This window comes from Falco naumanni, chromosome 1 (assembly GCF_017639655.2).
Source record: "Falco naumanni isolate bFalNau1 chromosome 1, bFalNau1.pat, whole genome shotgun sequence".
In the NCBI taxonomy this organism is placed as follows: Eukaryota; Metazoa; Chordata; class Aves; order Falconiformes; family Falconidae; genus Falco; species Falco naumanni.
Window position 1 is genome coordinate 72,753,554 of NC_054054.1, and position 25,170 is coordinate 72,778,723.

Consider the following 25,170-nt stretch of genomic DNA (forward strand, 5'->3'; position numbering starts at 1 on the left):
AGACATATGCTGATGAACAACTAGTATTCTCTGCACCCAATCCCTTTTCAAAAATGAGATCCTTTCTGTTCTGCTGGTGCACTGAAACTTCCTTTTACATTTCATTAGCACAATAACCAAAGCCAAAATCCTCATACACCTCTCTCCTGTTCCCTCACCCTGTCTCTCTGCAGTACTCTGTCAAGCTTCAGCTCTCCATTGACCAAAGAGTTGTGGCTGTAACTATCTGGTATCTGTGTTGAGATCATAAAATTCTTTGAGTTCTCTCATTAAAAAAGAGTCAGGAATTTTTGTTCTCTGAGACAGGTTACTTTTGACTGAAATAGTCACGATGACAGAGAAGTGACACTGCTAGCTAATAAATAGGTCTGTTTCTTGAATAAGTGCCATAGAGGTGGCTACTGTGCTGGCAGCAATCTCTGAGCTACCCTATGGCACAGCATGGCCATTTGTTCTGAGGTTTGCCAGATTTAGAAAAACGGCTTCTTCGGTGTGCCTTGCACAAACACTTTCATCATGTTCAAAACTATCAGTCAATGTCAGCAGCCTATAAAGCTGTAATTCCTCAAAACATTCATTTTTATGGGAAAGACAGAAAGGTGAGATTCAGAGCTCCTCTCTTTTTCTTTTCTAAAGATAGAAAACAATAAAAATCCAGCCACAACTTCCTGTATCACAAACACCTTTTTGACTTTTGTCGTGGGGAAGCTAATGTGCTCTTAGCTCCAGCAGTGTGAATAAGTCATGGTAAATTAGGAAGAAAAGATATATTCCTCCATACAGTAGAGTTCCTCACTATCAGACTATATATTTAGACAGGTGTATGTCATCTTTGTGTACATGCATGAAGAGAGCTATTTAAGCAAAAATCTTGTGGAAAAGTAGATATAATGGTACAGCAGAATAAAAGCCCTGTAGGGATCTCATTTATCTGGTGATGGTATATTGCACTTTATTTGTGAAAGTGGATACTGAGTATAAAGCAAAGGTCTTCAGCAGGAGAGAGGGTGAAGCTGTGTTGAATCTTATTCTGCTTCATATATATCTATATAAAAAATGGTAAAGAAAAATATACAGTCACATATTGACCTACTTGGCTCCAGGGGCCGCGATAATCCTTCAGTGTTGGAATTTAATGGCAGTGTTTTAATGCTGTCTTTATACTCGTGGGGTGTCATATACCTGTAAAACTTACAGTCCTGCTCCTCGATCCATCACTGCTGAGAAGATTGATTTGCCATACTTGGTGGCAGTGTGCCTGCTGCTTGCCCTTTCTCTCTCTCTCTCTTTATTTCTGCTTCTCAGTTTATGCAAAATGAAACTGAACACTTACATTTTTGTGAGTGTGGATCTACACTCATAGCAAATCTGCCTGCTGAGCTGGGAAGAAACACAGGACTCCTTTCATTCCTAAAACATCATGGCTCTTTGCACATTATTTGAGGCTGATGGGCACTGGCCTGGAACTGACATTTCTCCTAGCCTGGGGACCTGTGGATCCACAACAGACTTTTCCAGTGCCTTCATGGCAGTGGGTCTGGCATGGCACAGGTGGCACGGAGGGAGCCACAGCCACCTTTCCTCTGTGCCCATAGACCTCTGGGAGCTGGCTGGCCTGCTGCTTACCTGCACCATAGCCAGAACCTGCTCCTAGGTGCCCTGGTGCTTCTTCCTTAGTGTCAGTCTTCAGTGAGAGCTTGAAGGTTGACTTGAGCGCCATGGCTGTAGCTGAGGTCAAAGAATTAGTAGCCAGACCCTCTTACCAGGAGTCAGTAGGCTGTTGCTTTGACAAAAACTCATTTGTAAATATACATCTCTATATATATCTGTACATAAAAGAAATCCTGGAAAATACTGGATTGAATGAGTCTAATTTACAAGCCCTTTCTCTTCCAGTCTATTATTCACTTCAGTAGCATCAGCTGGATAAATCAATAAGCTTTTTCATCAGACTGCCCCTGCTTGAGCAAAGAGCAGCAGTCTGCACCACTATCGATTTCTGTGGGGATAAAAACTGCGGAGCTTTCTCCATCCCTTGTAATTACAGTACTTCACACCCAAAGCTGTAGTTTGTGCTTACCACTAACTGTGGCATTTCTCGTGCAACTTTGCTGTCACATTTATTCAGACTAATGATCTTGCTGGTACACACATACACTCCCTTATCCGGTAGTTAGTATTTTTCTGTTAACATGAAAGGATGAACAGTCATTAAACCAGAAAGCCTGCAGAGAGACAGCAGGCTGAATTGAAGAAGAAAAGTGGCTGTAGTGAAAATTTAGGACGGTCATTGCTATTTTAAGTTTCCAAATGCATAATATTGCCTAGCAGGTCCCATTATAACAATTTTGTAATTCCCATAATAGCATTAATATGATCTTCTGGAACAAAATATGCTGTAGGTGTAAGAAGAATTAGCTGGTTACCACCCACGCTAGTTGCATTATTGCCTCCATAGTTGCATTATTTCCCATTTGAAGTGTGAATATTGTGGTAAATACTTCAGTACAAGGAACAATGCTTTTAAAGGCACACACTGCATCACACAGGGGATAGCTATAAACTGAAACACTGCAATTAGCCCTCTACTCATCCCGTCTAATTACTTTGGTGGGTGTTCTGTGTGGGGACTAAGCAAGCAAAGCACTTCACTGCTGGCTCAAACTTCAGCACAAGTAGTTCCCTTCACTAGATCACAAATACGTTTAAAGCAACATACAAGGGGAAGTGTTTTGCTGGGCCAAATCTGGAATGGCTGCAAGATCATGTGTGTCATACCAAACAGGTGCTAAAAGTCCCTGGTGGGCCAAATTCTGCTTTGCATTATGTGTTAAGTGCTGCTGGTAATCAGGAAGAGTTGGACAATTTATGAAGAGAATTAGCTGTGTTGCATGGTTATGTTGAAGGCTTGTTAGATGAGTTGTGACATGCAGCTGTCATGCTCAGAGCACGTTACCTGTGTCAATTCTGTTGATGATCTGAAGTGACAGTGTTCAGATCTGAATTGTCCCTGTCCTGAATAAATAAGTACAGAAATTCTGTAAGCATGAGTTTGGTGCCTATGCATGCTGGTAAAGCTGTTGGTCTTTTTTGAAATCATGCCTGTGATGTGCAGTGTTGGCCCTAGCACGGTCAGAGGGAGACAACCAGTGCCCCTTCTTCAGCTCACTGTTGGCTTTAGTATACCACTGTGGCTTTTCATAAAAGACTGGCTAAATTGTGCTTTCAATTTTTTTTTTTTTCCAAAACACAGGGCCAGCTATCTTGCAGCAGCAAATACTGAAGCACATGTTGTCACTTGAGGGCTATGGATTATACAGTTACATAAATAGTACTGTTTCTCTGTGTAGTAAAAACTATTTACTTTATACAGTCTCACAACATGGAATACAAATCCATCACTGAACAGGGCCAAAAGGAAAATTCCACTTGTGGATCATTGCGAAGTGTCATCAGACCCAGTGTGGGCTTCTCCTTTGTTGCTCTGGATTTAAATAAACAAGCATAGAAAGGCTGAGGTGTGCTACTATCACTCTAGGAAGAAAAGATTCAAAACATCTTCACCCATCATTACAGACAACACTGTGGACTAACTCTTGGGTCACTTTGGTTCTCTTCCCTGCATGCAGCTTAACTACTTGGAATTTCAAATAGCAGACACGCTGCTTGAGAAAAAGGTACCTGTACCATGGTGAAGATGTTATTATCAGACTAGTAATTCCATTCCTTGGTGAAAAAAAAAGCTGCCTTCTTGTCAAGAGTGAATTGATATGAGATGATGATGGCAAATCTATATTTACTGAAGACTTTGAAATCCTCATCTGAAAGGCAATATGAAGTTCATAGGTTCCCTCTTACAATGATAGTGACTAAGATAAGTGAAAAAGATGTAGTTTGTCATGCTTGTGCACAAAATGGCTAACTGCTGCCCTTTTCCAGTCTTGTGCCTGTTTATACACAGATCTCGAGTAGAAAGCAAGGTTAACCTAATACTAACATCTCTTTCTTACTGAAACATGTATGTTCTGCACATGCCCTGCTTGTTTGATGTAACATGCCAGAATCTCTGATGGAATGAGCAATCATTTCCCTTTTTGGCTTGTTTTGAAAGCAGGCATTCAGGGAAGCATTACAGAGCAGAGCAGTTTGATGAGGACCTCTGGTCCTCCAGAGCAGATTAATGTGCAAAGAGCAGGGGAATGTTTCCCAGACTCCAGGAGGTAAGCAAAGCTCTCTCAAGGGAGACTGCAACAGAAGCCTGTGTGTGCAGAGGAATGAAATAAAACCTTTCATTAAGAGCATGTAGGTCAAGGGAGAACTTCTAATACGTTCAGTCTGTCAGCATAACGATATAGCCACCTGGCTTCTTTTGCCGAGTCCTTACAGAGCGGGTTTCATTCATCTGAAGAACACATCTCATCTGTTCCTAGAGGAAGTTTTCTGTAATATTGTTATTTGATATGAGCAAAGAGATGTGTTATTCTGTTTTCAACCCAACTACTATGTAATGGTGTAGCAGCCAAGGGAGTTTGTGTGCACACCTCAGAGTTACGGCTCATCTTTATTTTCATTGTAGTGACATGAGAAATCCCCAGCTGAGAAGCATCCACGCTCTGGTGGGCCCTCTGCAACTGAGAGCTCTTGCCTAGAAAGCCTACTACTCAAAGCAGATAAAAGCACTGAGAGAAAATAGAAGTGCAGAGCCACAAGCTGAACCCAGGACGGTGAAATCACTGTGTCTTACCCCAGTCAGTTCAGAAAGAGCCACCTCCACATTAATTTTAATGAGGGGCAATTGCTCTAAGATCTCTAGGCTATTTTAAAAAATCTCAACTACTTGAAAAATAGTATAGCCTTGCAAAGAGGAGAAAAAACCCAACCTTGTCTATCTACAGTTTTCATTCTTCTTAATTCCCTTGGGGTTTTCTTATTCTTCCCTTATTCCTTTGCACGTTAAAAAACCCAAAAACTTACTCAGATTTCAGAAAGAAAACCGCAAAGCTTACAATAAAGTCTAACTGATACATTAACATCATTTTAGGAAAAGAAAGCCAAAACCCTTACAGTGACAATAATGACTGTTTATATTTTCCTTTCCATGTACAAAAGTGGCATATTTCATGATTTTTGCTTTCCTGAAAGGGTATGAGGCAGAGCAAGGTTACATGAGCAGCCCAAGGCTCATCAGGGAGTCAGTGACAGATCAGGAGTAAAACTCAGCACTCTCTATTTCTAAATCTGTGTTCTACATAAAGGACTAACAAAAACATTGGCAGCATCCTGAAATGAAAACTCACGTTGGGAAAGGAAGTTTCTATAGATTGGGAAATGAACATTGAGCTGATCTGCTGACTCTGAAGCCTGGGATTTTTTGAGGTTATGAGCTGGGGGAATACAAATTACCTTACCTGTGATCTTACAGACCTGCCAAAGATTTTAATACCTGTTACTGAACATCGATGTGGTTAACTCATATTTTCTATGAGCCTTTTTTTCCAGCATTCCTGACAGTTTTTACCTCCTCTTCTAGATACTCTTCCAACTGTCCCTTCCTTCATCTAGCTGTTTGCCATGTGTTCTCTCTTCAGTGCTGCCCCATGTCCTCCTTTCAGCCCTCCCTATAACCCGTTTTCTCTTGTCCTGCTACATCTGCAAAACAAAGCAAACCTGAGAAAGTCTATTTAACGTTCAGTGATTGCAAGGGAGGAATTTGCAAATACATAATCTAGCAAATTGAAATGCTAGATGTGTTTACTTTTGCTGTCAAACATGCATAGCAAAACCAATGTGAAGGTTCTGTGCTTCTAAGATACTAAAGACTGACATAAGATTTAGCCGAAAGGTCAAAGTCCTTAAACTGTAAAAGACTGCATAATGTCAAAATTGCCTATTCTAATCCACATCAAATTTTAGCAACAAGTTATCCTACTCTTCCATCTTTCCCCACCCCCATATAGATGACATGCATGTTTAAACTCAGGCAAGACCTTTCTAGCAATGTTAACAAAATGTCAGGATCTAATTTAAAATGAAAACATAGTTGCAATCTTAATTATAGAATATCTTAAACTCCTGTTCAAGGACTGAACGAGAGACTCCCTGTTTAACCTACCTGCTCAGGAAAGATCTGAGATAATGCCCAAGTAAATAATCAGTCACAAAACCTCAAGCTCCCTGTTTATTAGCTTACCCTGAACATGTCAATAATTAATCCTTTAGAACGAAAATAAATTACTGTACATTATCTCTGGGATGCTTGATATCATATCTGACCTTCAGCATCATTATTGCAGACATGAAGGTCTTTCTTTAGAATAGCAAATATAGGAAGAAGCTGGGTACATTCTCTCTGAGAGTTTTTTCCAGCTCTATGGATTTTGTTGTTTTTTGTTTTCTGGTTTTTTTTTTTTCTGAATTTAACCACTACAAATAAGGTATAAGATATCACATCCTCTTGTTTATGTGCTAGAGTTCCTGGGAAGTAGCACAGGAGAGAAACAATTAACAGCAATTACAATTCAAAGGTTATTGTTAATATTTCTCCTGGGGTAAACCTGCATTAGCAGCGTTAAGTGAACGTGAAACCTTCACACTAAACAGAATATGGGATTTACTCTGCGGATGCTCTTGTACTCTCCCCCCTTGTAGAAAAGGAGGTACTGAAAGCTTGTGGAGTTGCAGTCTCTGGACAGTGGGACCTATGTGGAACAATTTAAAACTTCTGAATGTCAAATTAAATCTCCTAAATTCCATCTACTAACATGAGACTGTGTGAACTGCATGTCAATCATAGGGACTAGATGAAAACGCAAAGCATTGCAATGCACCTTAATTAACATTTTGAAAGCCATTGAAAGTCTTTTTTGAAAGTGTCTTTTGAAAGCTTTGAGCCTTTGCCCACTGGACTGATCATCTAGACTTTCCTTTAAAAATAATGAAGAAACTCAGCAAGTTGGTGATAGCTGTAGGGTTGCTGAGAGCTACTGGTAAGATGGAAACAGGACTAGTAATGTGAGGTCACTGCTACAGTCATGGCACTGCAAACACTGCAGGGGCATGTGCCTTTTTTCTTCTTTGTCTCAAAAAAGTCTCTTTATAATGGAAATCAGTATTTAGAGCTGCTGGATGTCTTCCCAGGAGGACAGAGGTTTACAAAATCTGAAATTGGGCTGACTTTAACTTGAGAATGGCATTTCACAGTAAAAGGGAGAGAAGCTTAATTTCTAGAACCTGGGATCTGGAAACAGCAATATATATATATATATATATATATATATATATATATATATATATATATATATATATATTTTTTTTTTACCCTGGTGAGATCCATTGAATTCAAGAATCAACAAAACCAAACCAAATAATAGGGTTCTTAACCCATTTCTATTCAGACTTTTCAGTGTAATTTCTGAGACTAAAACCAATATAGGAAATTTCAGTAAAACCCAAAGATTTTAAATAAAATTCTGAACCATTGGATCTAGGAAAATCAGGAAGATAACAGAATTAATGTTGAAAGAAGAGCTCATAATGGAAATTAAGAACAGAAGCAATTGGGTGCATGTTCTTGGGGACTGGTATGGAAAAAATTACTAGTTTACTGGCTTTGAGTTATTAAATACTGGAACTAATCTGATGTGTATGTATCACAAAGAAACAAGGGGTTGTTTCGATAAACTCTCATCTCAATGTATGCATCACATACCTAATTTAAATCATCTAAGAACTGCTTTCTTCAAATTTTATCATCTACATTTGAGAATTAGTCTCTGTTCATCTGTCCATCGTAGCTCTGTGGTTCAGAGCCTGTTGCCAGCAAGGGCTTGTTCCTACTTCAATGTCTCTACACTGGATAAAGCCATCAAAGTAGAGAAAGAAAGGCAGCAGTTGAATGCATGCCGCCTTCTTTTCTTATAGACAATTTAAGGGCATAGACTTCGGAGCCAAAAGGGGGAAAAGGCTGTTGTATTATGCTCAGCCTGTTGAGTCCATTGCAACAGGATGTTATTGAGATGTCATGTGGCTAGGCTTCCAAAAGGACCACATAATTACATGACCTTCGCTCCTTTTGAAACTACTACATAGAGGGTAAAGTGAAGAGCGTTTATAGATTAGAAACAACTGGTGCCAGATTAAAACATGAAGCATTAAAGAAACAAGCAGTTATGGCATGCTTTATGTCATCTTCACTTTATGAAATCAAAGTGTATGTCTCCAGCTCTCACAAAATATGTATCATTAACCTCAGCAGCTAATGGTATAAAGCAATTTCTTTGCAGGTTAATGGCAAATATTTTTGTAAATATGACCCAAACTGCACAAGCCCTAGTAAATAAGTGCCCAGAAAGACCACTTTCAGCTACTCCACCATCTCACCTAGTTGTTGGGAAGAGGGAAAGTAGCTGGGGAAAACACAAATAGAAAACTGGGAATTTTTCTCTTATACGAGCATTTTATTTTCTGCAAGCAACAGAGTAAATATTTTCATCATCTGATCAATTCACTCTAAAATTGATATCCATTAATACAAATTCATCATGGCTGAAAAGCTAGCAAAATCTATTAAAGGCCAAAAAGGGGAGCCATTTACAAAGTTCCCTCTTCATGAAGCTGGGATCTAGTGTTTTATACCACAGGGATAAAAGTTGTCTTTAAAATATACCAGTTTGCAGGCCAAGACAGTATATTTCCAGGGCTTTCCAGGTAAATCAAACACAGGAGATCAGGATGCCCATGGTCATGATACTGAATTCCCAGTCTGAGCACTATGGGTGTATATATATATATATATATATATATGGCCATGGATATGCTGAGGGCTAAATTCTTCCCCAGCAGAAAAAGAGAGAGCTTAGAAAAGTTGTTTTGATGACTATCTGGTGACAGACTATTTAAATTTCAGTGTCAAGGGATTCAGTGCCATAATCTCTGCACAATTATCTGAGATTCTCCATTCCCAAATGCTTCATTTTTTTTTCAACTTGGCAGAATGTTTATCTACTCCTCCCAAGGAAAATTGTAGCAGATTAATTCATGCTGTAAAGAGGGTCAGCCTGCTTATTTGTCAAAGCTAAGTCCCTCAGGCAGATGATCCCACACATGCAGATATGCTGAAGGCCATTCAGCCACAGGGACCCACTGTCATGTCTCCTGTGGCCTCTGGCACAAATGTGTTTCCAGAAGGTCAGAGCAAGACATGTGGGACCAGAACGCTCATTCTATACTTCCAATGTTTGGGGATCATCTGCCTTCACAAACTGCACCAAACTAATTAAATGAGCTTCAAAATCTATTTAGTTAAATGGTCACAATTTCCCAAATCAGTGCAAGTGTGACTGATGCTGAAATTGAGTTAAACTAAATGGATAAAAAGCTTGCTGAAGTCTTTTCTATATACCAGCATTGGACTGGTTTATCTTTCCAGTACATATTCACTCTCCTCCACTTTTCCCAGTGTGTTACATCATTATAAAGCTGCTTAAATTGCTTTTCACATGCTTTGTAGAAAGAGAATAGGCAATGCCTACGTAATGCACCTTTATAATGATACATCTGCATTTGTACAAAGGATCTGTGCTAGTGTAATTACTTCAGTTAAAAGAAACCCACCTTTAACACTTAGTAGAAGCACTTCCACAAGGACGAAAAATGTATTTACAAGCCTAAATTGTAATATAAATTAGAATGCATAGAGAAACATCAACTTAATTTAAGACTTTTTAATGAATGTGTTTACCATGCAATTACAGTGGCACAAGTTCTGTGCATTAACCCAAGTCTCCCACCAATTCTCCAGGTACGACATAGGGTGAGATACTTGTAAAATTAGGCAAACAAATAACCACTTTTGCACTGCAAACAGGAGGGACTATGCGACTGTAAAGTATGATTATTACTGTTTTATTCATCCAGCATTAAGTTACACAACAAAACATCAAAAGCCCCTTTGAAAATGTACATTTCTCAACAAACTGTAGGAATAAGCTTAAATTACTTTTCTCAAAGCAAGTAGCTCACTGTGAAACCAGCTGTTCTGAGTGTGAGTCAGCAGCCTCAGCAACCTTTCTAGTCAAACACACCAGCACCTTTCTATACTCACCCTCGTTAAAATTTGTGATGATCCTCGTAAAGTCCCTCAGGTACTCGCCAAGCAGTGCTGTTGATACAAGGAGGAAAAAAAAAAATAATTAGAATAAAACAACCACAAGAAAAAGATTTCTTTTCACTGCAGTTGTTTTGAAGAGAGGAGGCAAGTCATTCTTCATTATTTCAGTTACTAATCCCAGCAGGTTTGCATCATTATCTGATGAAAATGTCCTTTCTTATTGTCTGAAGGCATAGTCAGAGGGACCAGTGTGAAAGCCGACTTTCTAAAGCAATACCTGTGCTGTTGTGCTGGGAGCATGGCAATAACCCTACCTCCTGCCCAGTCACCCCCAACAGCACGTGGCTGCAAGCCTTCCCCTTGCCACTGCAATGCCCACTCCCTTTTGGAAGACTACTTTCATGACAGAAGAGTGTTCAAAGGTAGCTTTATGCTAAAAAGTCCTGCCCAAATGACAGAAGGCATCTGTAGTTGTGGTGTTAGAGTGATCTATGACAAATGTGTTTAATTGGCAAATGGAGCTGGTGTTCGACCAGCAATCAGCTGGGGTTGCCTGCTTGGCTGGGATGCTGGAAGTCAACTCAAGTTAAGGTCTCTACTAGCTTCAGCCAGGGGAGCCTGCTCATATACTGTGAACAAACAGGGTTGTGTAAGCAGCACAGCCTAGCTTGTGTAGTGCCATCACCTCAGCAAGGACTTCACATCCAGCACTGGTGGCCACCTATCCATCTACAGCCAGGTTGGTCAGCTGTGACTCTTACCCCTCAGCAAAAAAATGGCATGTCCATGACTCAAACACATGACATCTCACTCAGCAGCCCTCAACCCTTCCACCTCACCCATGTCTTCCCTCTATGCAAAACGCCCATGTTGTTCAAACTGAAAGCGTATCCTTGCAGACACTTGTGCAAGCCAGGCTGTTTGCGTGGAAGCAGTTGGCTGGGGTTGGGTGCTTGGTTCCGTTTGCAACACACAAAGGAGAATAAAATCAAGCTGACTTTACTAAGCACGTTGGTTTGCGAGGCTAATGGAAGCAGAAAGCAGTATCCTCACCTCTTCCTCCTGTTTTAATAGATGTGCCTTCGAACACATACAGAAAACATTTCTGCTGAAGAAATTTGTGTCACTTATGTAGCTGCAAGGATGTTCTCCATAGTTATCAGTAAGAGAATCTATGCAAACTTGTAAGATTCAAGTGTTTGTGACAAACAGGGTCTATGAAGAGGTTGCAATTAGGTAAATTTCTTTTAGAGTATTTGAGGATCACACTTGTTTATTTTGGTGGAAAGACTTGAATCTGTATTTCCATTTTCCCGTGAGGAAAGAACGCTTTCAATAACATCACAGCTAATCCAGGCAGTGCCCTCCTTTGTGCCCGTCGAGTGGCAGCTGCTAAATCACTTCAGATGTGGCAGGGACGATCCACAACCCTGAATGCAAAACTTGCCAGCTGAAATGCACTGTAAGGAGAGAGGAACAGCCTTTCTGGCTCTGCACGGGTGAGCTTGAGCTCTGTGGGTGACGCAGAGCCAGGGGACGTGTGCTGCCCTGTGCCATCTTCCCCAGGAACATACAGGGGTACACGAAATGCATGGAAACATCCTCAGCTTTTCCAGGGGACTTGAGTACGAGTCAAAAAGGCATTCAGAGATGCAGCGAGCCTAAATTCCACCTTGTCCTTGTGCCTCATATTTCCTGCTGGCTGCCACTTTGTCTCCAGAGAGATCTTGCCAAAGGAAATATTGGGCATAAGGCTATAGCTGAAATTTAGGTTGACTAAATATGGGCCTCAGCTTTCATCTGGGGAGTAAGTGGGGAGTAACTAGGGTGCTGTAAATTCATGCCCAGACATGATGAGCCCTCAGAAGTTGCTGGCCTGACTTTTTATGGTCAATACATGGAGTACACTAGTAGAAGTAGGAAGGAGTTAGTATGAAAGATTATGTGTCTTGAGAGTACATATAGGTGAGCTTACCTCAAGGAACCAAATAAATGAATGTAAGAACATAATATTTCTAAAAACAATTGTAAAGCTGGAATTGTTGCTGAGAAATGAAGTCTTAAATAGATATTACAGGCAATGCAGTCTGTCCCATGATGCCTCAGAATAAAACATCATCAGCAAAATGCAGTTCTTCGTGCTCTGGTATTTCAGTTAAGGTAGCATTTATGCAATAGTTAATGTCTGGAAACTTTGGGGGGAGGTGTGTCTATACCTGCAGTTGGGGTTGACTATAACTTCATTAGCAAGCAGTGTAGCCAAGCAGGAAGACATACGTAAAGCACAACAGATGCCAAGCACCCAAGCACAGCATTTCTGGGAGCTTGGGATTATTCCCGTGGTCTGCCTGTAGTGTGGTCCTGTGCATTAGGCACATGCCAGTGTGTATTTTCCAATTTCGTTTTACCTGCAGGGAGTCCCTGGCTGTGTGAGCTCCTTGCAGCGCGATCCAAGGAGAGGGGGTGAGATTCCCTTCAAAAGCACTGAAGGGAAGGTGATGGAGGAGACATACGTTCTGCCTTACACTGACTCTAATCCTGTCCCTAACAGCGACTCTCCCACTTTGGATCTGTCATTTAGCTTTCCAGCAGGATGGGACTTGGAGGACTTCACTCCTTTCCCATATGGATGGAAAGCAGCTGGGAGATGCTTACTGAGTTCCTAGAACTTGTGTGCGACCTAAGCAGCTCCAGCATGCCATGCTGTAGGAGATGCAGAAAAAAAGAGACAAAGGAAACGATCGCTCGTATTTATCCATTCCAAAATACAGCTGTAAATTTTGTTATGATTTTGTCGATATATGGTACTTGCAAAGATTTCAAGTAAATAATGTTATGACCCCAGGGGCCTTATTGATTTTGTAATAATTTCAAAGAGAAGCCACTCAGTTTCCCGTTTGCTGACAAATTCTTTGCTCCCTGAGGAATTCCTATTGAACGTGTATTAAAGATAGGATAAAATAATTTCAAGGAGATACAGAGAGAGTGCTTTGTGCATGGACTCTGCTCAGCGAATGGGTATTTAACCTCTGACCGGTGACGACAGGTCTCCTTTAGCTCTATTAGATCAACAGCAAGCTACTATAATTAAATAAAAAAACTGTTTAGAGCCTCACCGAACATGTCCTGGGAATTAAAGCATATGGCAGGGATAGGGAAAAAAGACTTTCCATATGCTAATGACCCTTGATGTCTGAAATAAATTAGATCCATTAGAGTTTATGCTCAATAAAAGAAAGACTTTAAGCACTCCAAAGTTAGTGACTCGAGACCGATTTTGGCTTAGAAATTCAATCTGCCTGCTTATTAATTCTTAGTAAGGCTCTGGAGGAGACAGGGGATGCAAAATCATAATTCTGTGCTGTATCAGAATTTTAAAGTGCCATCAGTTTTCTTTACTTCTTTTTTTAATTAAACCATTTTTCATGCTTCCCTTTTTTGTTCTCCTCATTAATTTGATTTTGTTTCCATTTTTGTTTAATTTCTTTCTTTTTAAGGTTTCATTTATCCTATTTCAACTGAACAGAGAACCCAGAATGAATATGGATTTTCTTGTAAGTTTAATGTTTGATTTTATGTTCCTGAATGCTAATTTGATGCTGTTCCTTGGGTCAAGCTTTACTGTTATGCCAACTCTGTCCGACTAGGCAAAGGGGGACCTGTTTGGCAGACTAAATAGCATGCTGCTTGCTTGACAGCGATCACAATGTTTTGCTGTCAGTGGGTTGACACAGAATGGTAACAGTCCTTATGCATGAGGAAAACGGGAGAAGGTTCTGCAACAGAGACAGAAACTGGAGAGAATGAACCCTCTTCCTACAAAAATTTCTTTATCAAATGAAAGAAATGTGATGGAGAGGTAACTTTCCTTTGAGCTGGGACTCAGAGATCTGCTTCCTGAACTGCTGGGGAAAAATATGTGATGTTTCAAGGCTGGTATATTGAAGGTCCGATAGCCAGCATCTTACAGAGATTGATCAGTCCCTGGTAACATCTGCCAGCTCTCACCTCTGCAGCTGGAGGGCAGGTTAGCTTAAATGGCTAAAAGGCAGGGAGCAAAAAAATATAAATGATTTCACATGTTTCAAAGTAACAAAAATGGCGTAGTAAAAAAGTTTGATTTGTTTTTGCACTTTCTTTTTTTCATTATGCTATTTCTAAAACTGGGATTCTTCACGGTATAGAAACACATCAAATTTTGATCACATATCCGGACTTTTGGAAAAAAAATGCCTGGTGGATAATGATGTTAGAGATTAGACTGGAATTAGTGCTGAAGATACGGTACAAGCGGCTAGTAGAAATACCATAGCCATTTTCTCACAAGACAGCTATAATAAATCTGGGTTCCTTTTGGTGAATTACCACATTATTTCTTGTGCTTGATTCAGCTTTTATCCAAATATGTGTGTGTTAATGCCAGTGATGAGAAATCAGTGTTTGATTCTCTGCTTTACTAGGTTGTTTTTTTTAAAAAGGAAATGGATAGAAGGGAATAATGATTTGACATGTTCTAATTCAAAAAAAGCAGACTCAAAAATCTATCCTGATATTCCAGGTATTCCATAGAAAATAGACGGTTTGGGGGTTTTTTTTGTACTTTTTTAAAAGGGAAAAATAAGGCTTCTGAAGTTTAAAAACCCACAGCATGGGCTCTTTTTTTATCAGATGAACCACTAAATACCAAAATTATGATACTATGTCATTAAGACATACTATTTTATTTTACAGGGTGAATTTGCTTCATAAGGCTGAGTCTGTAACATGTTATCCTTAGTAACCACACAGCCTGTGTACCAGACAGATGAATGAGTAGACAGTGAAAGAGAACACAAGTTAGAGAGAAATCAAAGATCATTTTCTATCAAAAAGGCATAGACCAGTTATATAGCTTTGGAAATGGATTTTAAATTAACCTATAAAAAAGGTAGTAAATATCTGTAGGAAACGAGAATGTGTTTTCTTGAAAGTCCCTGTGAGGTGCACAATTCTTCAAGGTTCCTGGCCTCTCTCCCTCTAGCTGCTCCTGACTCAGATGACATTGCTCTCTACGTCGGGATCGTCATAGCTGTGATCGTATGCCTGGCTATTTCCGTGGTCGTAGCCCTGTTTGTCTATCGCAAGAACCACCGTGACTTTGAGTCAGATATTATTGACTCCTCGGCACTAAATGGGGGATTTCAGCCTGTTAACATCAAGGCTGCAAGACAAGGTTAGTTGTCATTTCACTCCATGTTGACCAATTCAGGGAGGTGCTATAAGGTCGTAGTCTCTTGGGCTGCATGAATGATACTCAGTGGATGCTTGTTGGCACTTGATAAAAGGGAGAAAGATCATATCCATTTGTTTCCGATAGGCAAGTGCTCAAAACCCCACGTTGGCGTTTTTTCAGATGTGCTCAAGAGCATAAAGCAGAGGAATTTAACTTCTGAAGAAAGCATCAATGTTAGAAACAAACACAGAGACATTTATGGAAATACAGGTCCAGCTCATATTCAAATCAAAGGCAAAGCTCTGACAGAAACAACGGAGGCAGAATCCGTCACAGGAGTGATATTACAGTCCAGTAACTCTATCACATCTTCCTCCCTTTTGTTTCACTAACAGCTTTTTTTCCTGTGCCTTGTCTCCACAGGCATAAATAGTAGTTTAAGTACTGTACTTTCGTTGTAGAAGAAGTATTAGTAGATCATTTAATAATGAGCATTTCTGTCACTGGTGCATAACAGCTTGATTATTTCCACATCCACACTTCATTGGCTGGAATAAAACCCCACACTCTAAAGATAGTGGTAGCTTTTTCAAGACCCATACTTAGACTGAAGAGTTTCTCTTTTTTCCAATATGTGTGCCAGAAGAACAAATCAAAGTAAGAGCTGCAATGACAAGAGAGTCGTCATGTGAAAGTTTAGCAGAAGTGTCATTTACTTTGCTGGAGATACTTCTAAAACAAATCTCCAAAAAGTGTGATGCAGGTACTAATCCCAAACTGTGGGGAGTCACAGGCATGATGGCATCATTAATTTGTTCTGTCTTTTACTTCAGGAGTGCTGTCATTAGGCCAATTAGATAAATTGGTTAACGATTCTCAGCATTTAGGGAGGGTCACTTAGTTAATAAAATTAGGAATTAGGTCCACAGAGTAAGGAGAGCATCTTGCCCTGAAGTTAAGCATGTTGTACTTGAATTCAGAGTGCAGCCTGGAAAAAAAAATCCCAGTGAAGAACCTTTAAAGCAGAAACGTGCTGTAATTTTGTATGAAAATTAGATTCTATAGCAGTTGGGGCAATACAAGCCATGGAAGTTTGTTGGAGAGGTGCATGGAAAAGGAGGCAAAGGTCAGTCTGCAAAGACTTTGTGTATCAACCTTTGGTATGAAAGGCAAAACATAGAATGCAACCCCAAATTCTCACCCAGAAGTCATCAGAGTAGAGAAGTAATATGGTTCTTCCTTCTCATCTCCAATGCAGACCTCCTGGTGGTACCACCAGACCTCACTTCTGCTGCAGCCATGTACAGGGGTCCTGTTTATGCCTTGCATGATGTCTCTGATAAAATCCCAATGACCAATTCTCCAATCCTGGACCCCCTGCCCAACCTGAAGATCAAGGTTTATAACACCTCCGGTGCAGTCACCCCCCAGGATGACCTCTCAGACTTCTCCTCCAAGCTGTCCCCACAGATTACACAGTCTCTGCTGGAGAACGAGACCCTGAACATGAAGAACCAGAGCCTTGCTCGGCAAACTGACCCGTCGTGCACTGCATTTGGGACCTTCAACTCCTTAGGAGGTCACCTAGTAATTCCCAATTCAGGTAAGTGCTAGCCATGTTGGCTTAAAGGCACAGTTTTGTGTTTTCAACTGGAGTTAGCTTGCTTTTGTGCAGGAAAAAGCAGGGTCACTCCTGGGACTCTGCCTTTTCTTTGTTCTGAACAAACAGGGTTTGTTTTTTTTCCTCTCGCTGAGGTCTACTTCAAAAGATACTTCAAATATTCTTTTCCCAAAGTCCTGGTCACCTTTTAAACAGAATATTGCAGGTCTTTTAGCTGCTTTCTGAGACACGTGAGGCTTCAGAGCTTCCGTGTGTGAAGTGCCATTCAGCACCCTTCACCTTTTCCTTTCATGCAGTTCTAGGAAAGGGTCTCTAAGCCAGAAAGTCTCAATCTTGTCATCACACATAAAAAAGACAAATTAATTAAAACACAAATCAGTTGTTCCACTTCCAATTTATCTCAGACTCTGTGGCATTGAAGTAGGACAGCAGAATACTAATTTTTGGAAGGATTTTGTTTCCAGCACACATTATATACCCAAGGAAAATAAGGTGCAAGAGTGCCTTCTCCATATTTCTCTCCTTGTTATATGTATTGTTGACTTTTTTACAACTAGGAAAGAGAGGGACTGAGCATCAAGTGCCTTTTGATGTAGTTGCAAAGTGCTGCTCAGTCTTTCTCATACAGTCGGAGGCCAGGCTGGCGGCCCCCCTCAGGCCCACCCCCAGCACTGGGAGGCCATTTCAGAGCATGCAGGGAGCTCCTGGGCAGCCTTGGGAGAGCTCAGCTCTCACAGCTGGATTTTGGAGGAAAGCCATACTGCTGTTTGGTTCCTAAGTGAGGTGTTGACGTTCATAGGAATTTCAGCACCTAGATGTTCCTGTGTGTTTGGCATGCTAATTAAGAGCAACACTAACATCTAGAGTGGGGTTGAATCAAATGGATAAAACACTGGCTGTGGGGGATATGCAGGCTACACAGTGGTCAGGAGTCCCCCTACCCAGTTTCTCAGGAGCTCTCAGGCCAGGTAGGACCACAGTACATGTGAGACCACAGGTCACAAAGACCTGAAATGGTAGCTCAAGGTTTCATGGCATTTCTGCCTTCTTCCTTTACATATTGTGGTCAGCTCTTGGCTATTTTATAGCACAATGCCCTGACTAAGGAAACGGTGCCTACCCTTGTCTCCTGCTCCTTTACTGAACCTTTTCTTGTTTGTTGATGTTGCAGAGAAAACAAAATGCCTGGGTGGCCCAGGACCTAGTGGTTTGGCCCTTCCAGGAAGCAGACAAAAGTGGTCAGTGAGCAGTAGCCCTCGTCTCTGAGCTACCGTGGAAGAGGGGGCAAAAATAGCTGTTAGATTTAAGTAAAAAATACTTAAAGAAATCTGGTGCTGACTGCTAAGCGATGTAGATAATTCATGCTATACAGTCCTGGATTTCACATTTCTCTAAATAGTGGCTGAAGGTAGATATTAATATTCAGTTTCTTATGCAGCGGTGGTGCACATTGTCAGCAAAGTCTATTAGTCACATTTAATTCACATATATTAATATCAATTTGTAAAAAAAAAAAAAAGGTTATTTATTGCTGTGATCCCTTTAAAATGATTAAAATACATTTTGTAAAGTATGTCAATCTGTCTACTGCTACCATGTATGCCTCTGTGCTGCTTCTAGATATAGGTATATCCTCCCAATGATATGATCAAAGCCTTTCTTTTATGCTACATCTGCCCTGTTACAGCTGAGAACCTGCACAGGTGAGGTTGTAACAGGCCAATAAAGAAACAAGTGTCAGAAGGCATTCATGGAAAATGCTTTCCTCACTAATCCTTCCCCTTCAAAGCCAGATATGGGACTGAGCCCCTGTACACCAGCACAGGAGAGGTCTCCAGCATAACCAAACCACATATGCTAAACAAAAGAGACCGAGCCATGCAAGGTTTCTGTAAAGCCTGTCTTGTGCATATGCATATATGTAAATAATCTGCCTGTAGGTTTGTTTTCAGTTATGTAGTAATAACTATATTAAAAGCCTTGCCACTGATTCCCAGCTAACCCACATCTGCAAAGACAGCTGGCTGAGATGCGTCCAGCAGAGTGAAATAGCTGGTTCACGCGCCATGTTTGTCATGTAATGACAGGAGGTTTCTGAAATGGTAGTAGTGTAAGAACAGTGGGTTTTAATCAAATGTGCAACTAATCACCTCTGAAAAGGGCACTGAGTGTATTTATCCACATGTTTTTCAAGCTTGGATACCTGAATTTTGAGCCATTTTACAGGGTTAGGCACATTCAAAATACCAGGCAGCCCAATTTTGCCTCCCTGGTAGTCTAATTAGAAGCTGAGTGCATTAGGAGACGGGATGCCAGTCGCAGAAGCCATCTTTCAGGAAACAACTAGTTCTTGTTGCTTCCTGGGACAGTGTTGCACTATCTATCTTCCCTGATTTTAATTAAGTAAGAATTGCCTAGGGAGAGGTGTCCTGTTACAACTGTTGGAAATCTTTGTCAGAGTCGTTCATTTTTCCATCATTTTACAAGGTAAGTAGAAGCATAACCATCTGTCTGCGCTTTAAATAAAAGGGAAGGAAAGAAAGTCCTCTTCTCCACTCCCATATTTCAGTGCCAAAGCACAAGAGGAAAAAGAACAGGCTAGATGAGCACTGGAGATGGCTGGGTTACAGTAAATGCTTTTTCTCCTGGGTTGCTGAGGTCATGCAGAGTCTGCTGGTGAGGTTGGGTGAAAATTTGGCATTGCAGGTTTCATCTTCTGCCTCCTCTGTCACTCCTTTTCAGAGGCCTGCTTGCCTCTGGGTTTTTTCTTCATTTTATCTTTTGTGTCTCTTCTGTTCTGCAGGAGTAAGCCTGCTGATCCCAGCAGGGGCCGTTCCACAAGGGAGAGTCTATGAAATGTATGTGACAGTTCACAGGAAGGAGAACATGAGGTAAAATGCCTTTATTTGTTTGTGCATTAACAGAGGGGAAAACTGTATTAACTAAAGACCTGTGGTAATATGGTTATGCAAAGCCTACCGTGTTGGAGCTATTTGCTGACTTGGAGGCAAACGCATGCAAATCCAAGGATAGACTTCGCCGCAAAATCAGCTCAGACTTTTGCTTTTCTAACCAAGACTTGCACTCTGCACAACCCCTCAGGCTGGGGGGATGCTGAATCATAGCCAGAAGCAAGGAAAATGTGCCAGTGTGAGTTTGGTGTGGCAGAGGTGTGAGGTAACCTCTTAATAAAGACCCATGCTGCAAATGAGAAGGCAGCAGAGGAGCAAGGTGGCAAATTAGCTCAGCAGAGGGACAGGTGCCTGAGCACCAGGCTTGGAAAATGTCCTTTCCTATTGTAATGAAGGTAAATTTTTATTTCACCCTTCGTGGGCTTGGCTAGTCCATGCAGTGAAGAGGATGGACCAAAGTTTTTTACATCCTCTGCCACTCCTTGCTCTGAGGTAGAAGTAAGCAAGTAGTTGTCCTGCTTAGCCACAGGCACAGCATGCATAGAGCCTCCTAGAGCCACCCAGAGCCAATGTTGGGATGACTTCTGTTGTTTTCACCTGTTATCTGCATGTGTGGACAATTCATATTCTAGATCTTAATGTCTACTGAGTGATCTGGCAGCCTTGGTATTAAAAAAAAAAAAAAAAAAAAAGTTTCCAAAAAAGCCAAGATACTGTTCAAAGCAGTTTAGAAAAACCTAATGAAGAGCAAGGTGAGATCTTAGTCCGCAGAATGGACTCATACACAAAGGCTGAATGGCAAACATGAATCTAAGCAATTATTACACGTTACTTTGCCTCCTTCCCCTCCTCATAGCTAGAGGAGCTAGCTATGAGGTTTTTGGCTCAGCCCCTTAATGGCTTTTATTATGTGCTAAGCCACAGCTGTTTATACACTGCGTGATATTGAACACTATTCTTTAGCTTGGTAGTCTTTCATCCATGCTAAAATAATCTGCTTAAAGAAAAAATAAGTAACTCCCCCCACCCACCCTTTTGCATACATTATTCATGGCCTGCTCTTTGAAAATAGCTAATTGCAGCTACAGAAAAAGTGTCTCTGTTCATATCTAATATTGATTGTATTCCTATTACTTTGGCTGTGTTTTAAAGACATTTACAAACAGCATTGAAAAAGGACCCTTTCCTGAAAAAAGAAAAAAAAATATAATCAGACAGCATCCCTTGTATTCAGCTTGCCTCTAAATCTCCCTTTTAAAAATACCTATTTTTTTTAAAAAAAAAATTATATCATTCCTAGGAGGAGCTATATATGCAATTATTTTTTTTTCCAGCCAGTTACAGAGAGAATTCCTGCCTCCTTATTCGTGCAGCTGTGAACAGCCAATGTCACATGCTAGCCTGGTTTATTTTCTTCAAGGGTCATAAAGCCTCCTCTGCATGCTTTGTGAGACCTGTTATTCAGCAGGTCACACACAGGATAGAAGGATAGGTTAACTTGTATTGGGAAAAGCATGGTTAGAGCTGTGCTGTCTGCCAAACCGAGCAAGTATGCTGTAATATGCCTGCAAAAGCGAATGGAAGGGTGCAAATCCTCACTTGCAAATTTTTTTAGTGATTCCTTTAGCTAGGAGAGGAGAGCAGAGAGCAAGACGCCTTGGCCATGGGGCGGCAGAACTCATCCTGTCTTGGTGGTAAATGCTTTCTGGGCACACAGACTCCAGCTGCTTATTTGATTTATGGCAGCTTTTCAGCCCCCACTCCAGTGTGCCAGGTTCTTCATGATCATGGAAACCAGTCACTTCTAGGACATTTAAAACGGAGCTTGTTGGGTGTTGTCTTTATCACTTGGAACTGAATATTCACTGAAAAGGGCTTAAATGCTGCAGAACTGTAAAATCCTTCCTGTTACTTGCTTACCCACTTTTGCCAGGTTTTGAGGTGCAGAATGGGATGGTGGCACCCAGCACTCAGCTGTAATGGTCTCCTGCCGCAGGACTCTGTTAGCAGAAACTTCACTTGCTGTAGCAGAGCTGCAGCTCAGTCAAAGCCTCTTTTGCTGGCTGCATGGGCCACAGATGTTGCTTCATATAATTGGGATCATACGGGTACCACAAGTTAGTGTGCGGTGTAATTATTTTTTAAATCCACTGCTGCACTCTTCCAGCACTCCAGCAGAGAGTGATAGTCCACAGTAAGGACTAGCTGCCGATATTTGCTTTTGTGGCCAAGCAGTAACTGGAGTGTGTTCAATAAACCCTGTGAGACCCTTTATTGAGACCCTTTATTTATTTTCATGAGTACTGTGTAAATGTGTATGGGTTGAAAAGTCCTGTTGTGTGTTGATGTAGCTTGGAAGTGGACATATAGAAAACTATGAAATAGGTGTTATAATCAAAAAGGAAGGCAGGCTCTTTTTCTTGATATACAGCCACCACTGCCATGAGAATGTGGTCTCCATAGTACCACCCTAAATAGAACCAGTGCAGGAACAGAGAGGCTTACCATCACAGTTCACATTATCTCCAGCAACCTAAGATTTAGCTCACACTTTATTTGTAGAAATAGGAAACAACTTCTGAACATTCAAGCTGAAACAGCAAATCTGTTATCCCTCAGAGTCCTGCAAATTCCCCTTTTCTTTTCCTTCCTTTGTTTTCCTAATACATTTCCCCAGTTAGTCTCTGAAACCTGTCGTACAGAATTTTGAGAGACTTCACAACCCAGTAATATCACCCTATTGCCTTGCAGCAAATTGGTTAGGAGAGCTTTCCAAGACACACCACATATTCCATTTCATATCCGTCAAAGCATGTGAGAGCAGGCAGGTCACCCTAAAATCATTATCCTTCTGTGGTGAATTGGGGTTCTGATGGCTTGCAATAAATGCCACTTGGAGGCAGTTGTTTTCTCTAAGTGTGTTAGCATGCTTGTGGTGCAGTGGGTTTTCTCTTTTCCTAGACTAATACTCGAGCAGGCTGGTTTTCCTGCTCCTGCGCTGCAAGCTTATAATCGTTCTGTCTGTCATCTGGGGCAGAATGGATGGCAAGCAGCTACCAGGCTTTGATCCTTGGCTGGCATATGCTGACCTCGTGGAAAGGTCCATGTGCTTTATGAAGTGGCTGTAGTGGCGAAAAGGCTGTCTGTGTGTATATGTGTGTTTGTACATGTATATGTGTTTGTGTGTATATATTTATATATATAACCGAAAAAAATGACAAGCCTATGAGAATATTTCACAGCTATCAGACAGGTTTCTGTCTTGAAGCTTGTTGGTTGCTTCAGTGGCGATCAGATGCCGTCACCCTTAGCCTGGGGAAGTACCACTGACCTTGAGATTCACAAGAAGCGATCCCTTCTTGAGTTGTTCTTTCACCTATAAATAAATACATCACTGTGATTGGTACCTGGCAAGAGCCTGTTCCCATGAGCATCTGTGAGAGCCTAGGTCTTACATGACTAAGGATTAAATAGCACGAGTGTAAACCTTCAGCTTTCAGGATTTTCTTAACTGCCTCAGGTTAAAAAACAAATTTAGCTCTGAGCTAAATTAGTGGAGCTGTGTGCTTCCTTTGGAAACATCTGGCACTGGTCAGTGCTAGACAGGGTCTGGGTCTTGATGGACCACTGATATGATCTTGTATGGCAGTTCCTGTGTTCCTGTGTGAACCCCTGCCGTGCTTGCACAGCTTTAGGTGGAGCTACTCTAGCATACTTTAATCAGAGGCAAGAACTGCACTGAATGTGGCACAGTGAAGGACACTTCTGTGTAATCCATCATGCAGCAGATGATGCAAATGAGAGTGGATGTCGCCGTGCCCATGAAATGTGACAACCCTGAAGAATGAAGTAAGCAGTGCTCCTGAAGATCTTGATGGAAGACACACATAAACTGTGCAACTTCCAAATTAGCTACCTTAAAAGAGAGAAGGGTCAGGTGATCCTTGTCAGGATTTGGATCAGTGGCTTCGTAGTGTATGTATAGACTTTAATATAAAGTCAGGGAGCTGATCAATGAGTTTGATCCAAGAAACAATGTTATCTTTTTCATCAGTAAACTCTAAGCTCAGTGGTGTGAAATAAAAGATATTGAAGGCTTCCACATCTCGTTTCTCCACCTCCCTTCTGTATCTCAGTTGCATAAACAAAATTACTTTGTGACTCCAGAAGACAATTTCATAAAATGCCAGTCATTGTCATTGAAAAAATCAACATAAAAAAGACCAGAGCATGAACAAAAGGGGAGGAAAACTTTTCAGATCAATTTCCTTCTGAAGGTAGGTTGGCAGAAGAACCTGAGTCAGTCAAGAATATTAAGTTTGAAACTTCAGAAGGAACATGTTAAAGGTAACGCCCCAGCAATGAAAGGAGAAATAAAATGCTTTCCCTCTGAATTTGGCTAAGCTGTAGCTGCATAGAAGGGTTGCCATCTGTTGCTATGAGTTAGCCATTGCTCCCTGCTCTGTCCTGTGCTTTCTGAGCTGCTGTGATCGCCTGTAACATCTACACACAGTGCCAGGGAGTGCAATGTACGCCCACTGAGGAGCAGAGATTTCTCTAGTTGTGCTCACATCTGCTGTCTGACAGCTACCTTAATGAGTATGGTCTGGCTTATTACAGGGAGACTGTTTCGAATGAGTAATCCCATTAAAAACACAAATTTGATTGCGAAGGGACCAGATATAGTGAATAAAAGTTTGTTTGCTTTTAAATAAGTTGATTGTTCTTGATAAGCAGTGCAGGCTGGGACAACATCTAAAAACATCTGAAGACCTTTCAGTTACTGTTAGTGCTTTTTAATAGCAATGCTGAACAGGGGATTGGATTTCAGTCTCACTCAGATCTTTGTAAAACAAAAACGTCTCTTTTGCCTGCAGTGAAGTGACTTTGGAGTCATACAGCTGAATGCCCAGTCTCATCTAATAAGTTATCCTGAGACTGCTGCAAGCCTAAAATGAAGGACATGGTGGGGGGAGGGGGTTTAGGTTTGGGGTTCTTTTTTGGATAACAGCCCGAAAGTAGGTTCTTGCCCACAGTTTTGAAGATGTCTGCTCATAGATCTTTCTGCTTCAGGGGAGAGAACTCCCTTGCTCTGTGTGGTCCCCTCTGTGTGTGTTTGTGCTGGATCTCCTGCGATCTGTAACACAGAAATTGGAATACTCGATCACAACAGGCACTCACCTAGGCCAGAATCCTGGCTTCGCTGGTGCTGCATCACTTGCTCCAGGAGAAGGAAGAAAATTGCTCATAATAAATGACTACACAATAACTTGTCTTCAGGGGAATTTGTTGTTTACTAATTCCATCAATTAGTGTC

The 25,170-nt window shown here is 41.1% G+C and overlaps 1 protein-coding gene across 2 annotated transcripts in view; it reads left to right on the forward strand.

Annotated features, from left to right (window-relative positions):
- UNC5C (unc-5 netrin receptor C) overlaps positions 1–25,170 on the forward strand; it is a 261,129-nt gene that overhangs the window by 215,197 nt on the left and 20,762 nt on the right. Inside the window, exons 8-11 of one of the 2 annotated variants that reach the window (XM_040599135.1) lie at positions 13,606–13,662; positions 15,129–15,320; positions 16,579–16,923; positions 19,745–19,832. In XM_040599135.1, the coding sequence (XP_040455069.1) occupies positions 13,606–13,662; positions 15,129–15,320; positions 16,579–16,923; positions 19,745–19,832 (682 nt within the window). The remainder of the gene's footprint in view (positions 1–13,605; positions 13,663–15,128; positions 15,321–16,578; positions 16,924–19,744; positions 19,833–25,170) is intronic. The other variant, XM_040599142.1, reaches the window with a different exon arrangement.